General features: G+C 31.3%; 2 protein-coding genes across 2 annotated transcripts; one reads left to right on the top strand and one right to left on the bottom strand.

Annotated features, from left to right (window-relative positions):
- Positions 1-2,886: 2,886 nt before the first annotated feature.
- On the top strand, positions 2,887-6,207 carry LOC111906374 (protein trichome birefringence-like 24). The gene is made up of 3 exons (XM_023902134.2): positions 2,887-3,286; positions 4,623-4,906; positions 5,260-6,207. Exons 1-3 carry the CDS (start codon positions 2,902-2,904, stop codon positions 6,028-6,030), a joined length of 1,440 nt encoding a protein of 479 aa, XP_023757902.1. The 5' UTR covers positions 2,887-2,901; the 3' UTR covers positions 6,031-6,207.
- Positions 6,208-7,177: 970 nt separating this feature from the next.
- Positions 7,178-8,086, bottom strand: LOC111906375 (succinate dehydrogenase subunit 8, mitochondrial). The gene is made up of 2 exons (XM_023902135.3): positions 7,860-8,086; positions 7,178-7,369 (listed from the first exon to the last, which is right to left on the bottom strand). Exons 1-2 carry the CDS (start codon positions 7,953-7,955, stop codon positions 7,328-7,330), a joined length of 138 nt encoding a protein of 45 aa, XP_023757903.1. The 5' UTR covers positions 7,956-8,086; the 3' UTR covers positions 7,178-7,327.
- Between the last annotated feature and the right edge of the window lie 527 nt (positions 8,087-8,613).

Below are 8,613 nucleotides of genomic sequence, written 5' to 3' on the forward strand. Positions count from 1 at the left end.
ACTTTTTAAGAAAATACAATCTCAAATATAAATCAATTGTCCAGATAAATTAAAAATGTCTAAATTCTAAACAACTTGACTTTCATTTTCGATATCATTTTTAATAGTAAATATACTAATATAACATATGTCAACGAATAGAGTATAACAACATATATAATGTATCAATGTATGTATGTATTTTTTTATATAAACAACGTATATGATTTAATGTATGTCAATTTATATGCTGCATAATTTTATAACACAAAATTCATACATATAATATTAGGATAATTTGTATACATATAATATTGCATAGTTTTATAACATAAAACTTACACATATAATATTGGTTTCATTTTTCGTTTTTCTTATACTTTTTTTTTTTTTTTTTTTTTTTGGGGGGGGGGGGGGGGGGGTCATAGAGTTATTCATCAACAAATGTTGTTAAAATTTAACAAAAATACATAATTTGTTAAACCATACTACAAGAAGAAAATTTGTTCACATTTAGTCATTGAACTTTTTTAGAGGGAAACGAACTTTCAATTTTGTTCACATTTAGTCACTAATTTTTTTTTTCATTATCTATTTGTCACCGAACTATTGAAATTGTTTATATTTTACCTTTATGACCGGTAACAACCGGTCATAAGGGTAAAATGAGAATAGTTTCAATCAAGGTTCTAAATAACGTAAGGCGTGACTTGGCGGCAATGTCAAGCATCAAACTTTTTCGAGCCTTGGCAAGTCATGACGTTTGTAAGGCATGACTTAAGACGCCAATTTTCTATATAATTAATATTTTTTTATATGTATTTTCAACTATTATTCATTTTTATAAACATATATGAGTTAAGGCGGCGTTTTGGCAAAGGGTTGTGGACCAATTATTAATTGGGTATCATTTGATGATGATAGCGTGGGGATTTTCCGGATCAATAGTTCGGGCTTTTATCTGAGATATCGAGTATTTTGAGGTGAGTTTCCTCACTGCTCTTGGTGGTTTGAAGGCACCAATGCTGACATATGGTTCATTATGATTAGGATGATAGTTGTCTGTGTGACTCTTGCATATATGTTATGTGATATGTATACCAGGTGCACCAGAACTGTTTAGGCCATGCTAATGGACCATATATCATCAATTGGCGTACTCTGATTTTCTTGTATGGATTTATAATCATGTTTTGGGGTTGATGGTTTTATTATAATTAAAATGAATTTTTTTGGTCTTAATTTTTGGTACGTTATAGTTTCCTCCACCCTTAGCCTCCATCACCCTCAAACATCTCATTTGCAAACCCTAATCCTTTTATAAGCTTTTGTGCTCATTTTGCAAGTTCTTGGTGGTTTTGAAAGAAGAAGAAGACTCAGTGCATTGTTTTTACAAGAAACCTCCCCTTCACTTGTGTTCATCTTCTGGACCCTTTGTAAGTCCTCAAGTTTCCATCTTTTTATGTCTTTTTTCTTAGATCTAGGTCTTATGACATATTATGGTCCCTTTGAGGTGGTTTGTGTGGATTGAAGAGATAAAGTTTGCAACTTTATGGTTTCTCTATGTCCCAAGAACATTAAACATCTTAGATCTAGGAAATGGTGGTGATTTAGAGACCTTGTTTGAAGTTTAAGTTTTATTGCATCTTTTGACCTAAATATGGGAAAGGACATGCATGGGGTCCCTAAAATGCTTCTAGAAGTTTTAGATTGAAGATTTCATGGATTAAGTGCTTAGTGGTTTAGTCTCATGCATTAAGTTGCCTTTTTGGATTGGAGATTTCATGGATTAACCCATAGGGCGTGCTGTTTGCCCACTAAGACTTCGGGTAGTCTCCAAGGTTGTTGATAAACTCATAGTTGTTTACTTTGTGTTGTGTTGTATGTGTATTTTGGAGAACTCACTAAGCTCCGTGCTTACAGTTGTTGATTAAATGTGTTTCACGTACCTCTGAGGATCGAGGGAATGTGAAAGCTTGATTGTACACATTCATCTGTAGTTATGATTCCATATATTTCAGGACACTCTATATTTTGATGATGATTTGTATTTGACATGTGCGATTTTCTTGAAATGTTTTTTATGAACAATATTTTTATATGAATTTAAAAATAAAAAATTTGGTTTGGAAATTTGGATGTTACAAATATTTTACAAGAAAATTTTTATGGGCCTCATTTTGATTTTCACAGAAGGCCTTCAAAATATTAAGGTCATGCCAAAGATTAATGTTAGGAAGAAGAAATGAGGTGAACTGATATGAAAGGATTGGATTGATGATCCACTTTTGGAGAGTTTGAAAAGTTTCACTTAACCCTTTTATATTGTTTTGACTTTGATTGGGACTGTTTTGTTTTTGCTTTGATTGTTTTTTCTTTAGCATTCTTATTAGTTTTTTATATAAAATTTTACCAGCCGTTAAAAAAAATATTATTATCTACTTAAATGAGATAAGATCATGGGAATCAAATTCACCTAATCACCTTAATGAATACAAAAAATGTGAGATGCGTTGTATCCAAACTCGATATAACGAGCCTTCTATTAATAGTAGGAGAATTTCAACTACTTGATCGTCATAGCTACCGCATATATGACTTTAAGAATCATACCATCTCCGAGGACGTTGATATCAAGGAAGGGGTCGACCGCCTATGACTTACAACCATGATATGATAACAAATTATTCATATAATAAACATATATCACATTAAAATTAGCAATATTTTACAATCTCATACAACTTATATTTGAAAAAAAAAAAAAAAAAGATAAATTACTAAAATTTAACAATGTATTTTTAGCAAATAGCAATCATTTTGCTATCGCTAGTTTAAGACCGAAGTTAAGTTCATACCCTACACCGGTCCACTCCATGTTAAATGCCACAATTACTAAAGTCCAACCACACAAAATAAAATATGCCCCACAACACACACAAGTTCACTAACAAAAACCATCATTTTCCTTTCTTTCTCAATTCATCTATTTCTACTACATACAAAAGGCGGTGGGATTTATATGGTTTACACAGAGATCTCGCCGGAGATTCTGACAAGATGAAGGAAATGAGCTATGACATGAACAATTCCTCAATTCCGGTGAAGCACAAGCAAATGAAGATGTTTGTTAAGATCGTTGTTGGTTTGATTCTGATGGGTTTTGCTTATCGACTCTATTTCTCAACTTATGTTCAGATTCCACATGTGATTGTGGTTTTTGGCGATGGATACAGATCGACGTCAACGCCGTCGGTGGTGGAGTCTAATTTCACACTTTCCGGTCAAGTTCCGGTGAATGATACTAGTACGTGTCTAGTTCCCTTGCTTTACACGCATGAATATCATAATTTTTTAATTTTAGTTTGCAAATAAAAATATTGCTTTTTCTTTTTTTTTCCTTTTAAAGTGCTAAAAATAACTATAATTTGTAAGAGATGGCAAATGCTCATGTTTAATAATATCTGGTTACAATGATTTTCATTAAAACTAATAATTTTTAAACCCGTGCTACTTGGGTATGTGGGGCTGCATCTTCTTCATTGTTTAAAAATAGCACATTATAAACTGAAATTACAAAATATATTTTTTGAATCAAGTATATTTTTGTAAATCAAATGATTTAGTGAAAGTATAAAACATATGTATTTGAGGGGCTATTTGGATGTCCTTTGTAAATCAAATAATCAATGTTGTAGATAATTAGTTGATTATTCTAAGGGTATCTTCAAATTCACTTTATAAATAAAAGGTAAAATATAGTAATTGTTCTCCGATTGCTATTTTTCCACTCTATAAATTCTCCCTAATAAATAAAACACTTTTTGCCACATATCACATTCTTATTGATTTGTCCACATGTCATTTTGTGGTTATTTTCAATTAATTTTTTTTATATGACATTTTGTGTTTTTTTTTCATTTTATTAATTTCCACGTAATATTTAAATGTAATAATAAATACATATCAATTTCATTAATTGACTTCTTTCTAATTTTAAATTTTCTAAATTAAAGTTTCATTAGTTTTCTTTATTTATTTATCTAAATTATTTGTTTAATTTAAAAGAAAACCAAACAATTTAATTTTAATAATTCAATATTTTTTATTTTTTTCTTATAAATTCAAACTTTTCAAATGTTTAAAATTTCATAATTTTTTTCTCTAAAGTGAACCCATATAATACATGGGTCTTACACCTAATAGAGTTATAAATGATATTACTTCAAATCTAAACAATACTATTCATTTACACTAAATAGTTATATTAGTTTACAATAAAATAACTAGAATGTGGGTTTCACTTGTTACATTTGACTCTTCAAGTTACATTCGACTCTTCAAGTCTTCAAGTTTGAATTTGTATATATCTAGTTTATTTAACTTGTTTTAGTTAAATTTTTAGTTATTTAGTTTATATACTTTGAAGTAATTTTAATTATATTATATATGATAATTGTATCAAATGCATTTAAAAATTTAATACCTTTTAATAAATATCACATGATGATACACTTAATAGATAGAGCTTCAAATTAACAAAAATATTTTTGACAAATTTGTAAAAACATTGTAAATTGAAGGGTATTTATGAAAATCTAAAATAGATGGAGAAAAATAATACACTTGGAATATTTGTGTAGGTTCACGAAAGTGCGACATTTTCACCGGCAAATGGGTTGAAGATCTCACTGGCCCACGATACACCAACAACAGCTGCAACACGATCGAACATCATCAAAATTGTATGAAAAACGGCCGCCCAGATATGGATTACATCTACTGGAGGTGGAAGCCACGTAATTGCAATTTACCCATTTTCGACCCAAAAATATTTCTTAATTTCATGAGACAAAAATCAATGGCATTCATCGGTGATTCAATCTCTCGCAACCATGTGCAATCGCTTCTATGCATTCTTTCTCAGGTATAACATGACTGACTTTGGCTAAAACTGATAGGTAAAATAATTGAATGAGTAATAATGTATGTCTACAGTTGTAGAGTTAAATAATGATTATTTTATTCTAAAATGAACTTATAATATAAATTTATTTTAATAACTAAATTGAGGATAAGTTGGAAGAAGAAAAAAAAAAAGACAAAATATGTAAAGGGTTGATCTTAAGTTTAACCAATTAAGTTATTCTATCAATATTAAGCAAAAATAAATGAACATGTATAGTCGTCTAGATGAAGTGTTTGACCCATTAAACTCATCAACTAAAAAAGAAAAAACATGATAATAATGTCAATAGAACAAAAATTATATTTTTGCAGGTAGAAAAGCCAGTGGAGGTGTACCATGATGAGGAATATCGAACACGCAGATGGTTTTTCGAATCACATAAGTTTACACTTTCGGTGATTTGGTCGCCTTTTTTAATCGAATCCAAAATCTTCGAGGACAATGATGGCCATGCCTCAAGTGCTGTACAAGCCCGACTTGATGAGTCGGACCCTGAATGGGCCAACGAGTTTCATAACTTTGACTATATCGAGATCGGTGCAGGGAAATGGTTTTTGAAGACGACATTCTACTTTGAGAACAACGAGATTATCGGGTGTCATAATTGTAAAAAAGAGAATGTACCCGAGCTAGGGTTTTATTACGCGTATCGTAAAGCTTTACAGACCACTCTCGATTTTATTACAAAATCGGATCATAAAGTTTACACATTGTTTCGGACCACCACACCGGATCATTTTGAGAATGGGGAGTGGAACACAGGCGGGTATTGTAACAGGACGGGCCCGTTTGAAGAAGGTGATATAGAATTGAGAGATATTGATATGGTAATGAGAGGGATTGAATTGGAAGAATTTGAGAAGGCAGTTCGGGTTATGGACGGGTCAAGAGATGGGTCGATTTTGAAGCTTTTTGATACGACCCGTTTATCTTTGCTGAGGCCCGATGGGCACCCGGGTCCTTACCGGGCTTTCCATCCGGATACAAATGGTGAAGTTCAAAATGATTGTTTGCATTGGTGCTTGCCCGGCCCAATAGACTCATGGAATGATTTACTTATGAACATGTTGCTTAGAGGTTAAAGACAATAGCGAGGTCTAATCCATGGTTTTGATTTGGATAAAACCAGAATGTCTTCGTTGTTGAAGATGAAGGTATATAACGGTTTATATAGTAGTTGACTATGGTTTCCTATGTTCGTTTGTTGGTGAGGTTATAAATTTATAATACAAGCGGGGCTACTTATGCTTGACTTCAAATTAGTTTATTTAATTCGAGTTCACTTCATCAATTAACGTTACATTACGTGTGAAGATCATTTACCAAATGCATGATGCGTAATGATCAGATTTTATGTATTAATAAATGTTTTTTTCCTACGATTTTCTTAAACAATAATGGAATTTATCAAAAAAAAAAAAAGTATGAAGGATATCATAACTATTCATAAGAAAGTTGTCACGTATTTGGTTCAGTGAAAATAAAAATAGAATGAAATTCAACAGTAAGATTTAAAGTATTTCAAATTTTTATTTATAATTTTATTTACATATTGCAATGCCTCCGCTTGACTCGAAGGCGAACAATGTTGTTAAAACCATGTTCATAATCTTACAATCCCATCTTGATAACTCGATTCCAATTTTACTTAGAAAAACGATAAAATCATGTTATCAGATCATTACCATTTTTTTTTAAATTCAAATATTTTATCTTGTACTAACTAAGTGGAACAAATATGAACTCTAGAAAAAACTCATTTTGAATTATTTATTGTTAAATGATATATTTAAGATGTAGTTTTTCATGTTTTAAACTATTTATTGTTAAATTGATAGTTAACTAATTGATAAAAATGTATTTTTATGTTTTAAGTTATTCAATCTAATAATCACAATCTTGCAAAGCATAAAACAAACAATTTTACATAACATCCAAAAATTCCCGATCTTCACAACCTTAATTTCTAAGATAAAGACAATGTTAGAGCTATGATTATATGTTAAGACAATAGTAAAGTTGTTTCATATGATGCTTTGCAACTTTGGGTGTAAAATTCTATAGATATGGAATTTGAAAGATTCCAGCAAAACTAAATTCCATCCATTTAGCAACCAAACACATCATGGAATTGAGAAATCAGAATAAGTGAAACCAAACATACCCTAATACTTTGATTATGAAACGGGAAAAGCAAAAAATGAAATTAAGCATGCATGAACTCATAAATGCAGCCCACAAAGAGTTATCAAAATTTATTCATGAAAAAGAGTCGGATTTTGAGAACACATGTGCAAATTAAGAACCAAAATAAACATTCAACAAGAGGAAGCATAGCATCATTTTAAAGGATGTGAATTCACCTCTCAACATCTTCTTCTACTTGCCTTGCTTCTTTTCTGGTGGCTTAGCAAAGGGATCCTGCATATGCAGAAAATATAGAAAGTGTAAGAAATGGGTATACATCAGCAATAATCTGTTTAAAACTTTAAATGCGTATCCCAACACCCCCTTCTACATTGAGAAACTGGTTCTTCCATTTAAACCTAGAACTTCCCAATGCAAATTCATACGGACATGTTAAAAATCGAATCTTGGAAGTTGCTAATTAATTCATTTCGGATCCAAAACCTAAGGTGAAGGAGAGTATAATCATGGATTTCCATCATAAAGAAAAGTTTACAATCACAATGTCTCTGAACCGGTCGGCATCAAAAAACCTAGGTTTAAGGTAAAACGAATCAACAACATTTCTTATCGAGATTTCAAATTGAAATCGAGTAAAATCCGAACAGATTAACGTGATACAAATACCACAAATTTTGAGAAATCAACGACATGCGATAATTGGTATAAAAATCAAGGGTTTGAAGTAGTCATTTGATAGGAGAAGAGATTTACGATTACTTACTTGTTTGAAGATAAAATTTAGGGCAAGAGCAGCGCCTGCAACGCCGCCAACCAAAACAGCTGGACCCGTTATCAAACTCCATTTCCTGTAAATCATTCTTCTTCCTCTTCCTCTTTCTTCCTCCTCTTCGGCTTACTCAAACAAACAAAGGATCCTGATTTTCCCAATTTCCGATCACTGCGTATTTGTCCGAAGGTGGGCTTAAGCATAAATTGACAAAATAAACGGAGTCCGATCAGATGGGCTTTTGGCGATTTACAATCTGGCCCAAATCGGTGGGAGGAGTCGAGGAGATATAAGCATATTAAAGGGGTGTTTGAATAAGGAAAAAAATAGATTGTTTATTGTTTATTGCTTAATCCCACAGCAATAAGCAAATTTAAGTGTTTGAATAGGAGTCTTTAAAAATCAGTTTATTGCAGAATGAATAAGCTAAATAAGTTGATTTTAATAAGCAAGATGGGGAATGCTTATTGTTTATTGTTTATTGTTTATTGGTCATTTTACTCATATAAGTTGTTTTGTTTGTCAAACACTTAAGATGCTTATTGTTTATTGTTTATTCTCACCGCAATAAGTTAATCCAAACACATTTTAAAAAAGTGTTTATTCTCACCGCAATAAGCAAATAAGCAATAAGCTAATAAGCTAAAAACTATTTATCCAAACACCCTCTAAATACTTATTTGTATTCCTTTTATAGATAATCATAAAAATGATAAAAATTGTTGGTTTGTGGAACACAGGTAAATGA

This window comes from Lactuca sativa, chromosome 3 (genome assembly GCF_002870075.4).
Source record: "Lactuca sativa cultivar Salinas chromosome 3, Lsat_Salinas_v11, whole genome shotgun sequence".
Classification (NCBI taxonomy): Eukaryota; Viridiplantae; Streptophyta; class Magnoliopsida; order Asterales; family Asteraceae; genus Lactuca; species Lactuca sativa.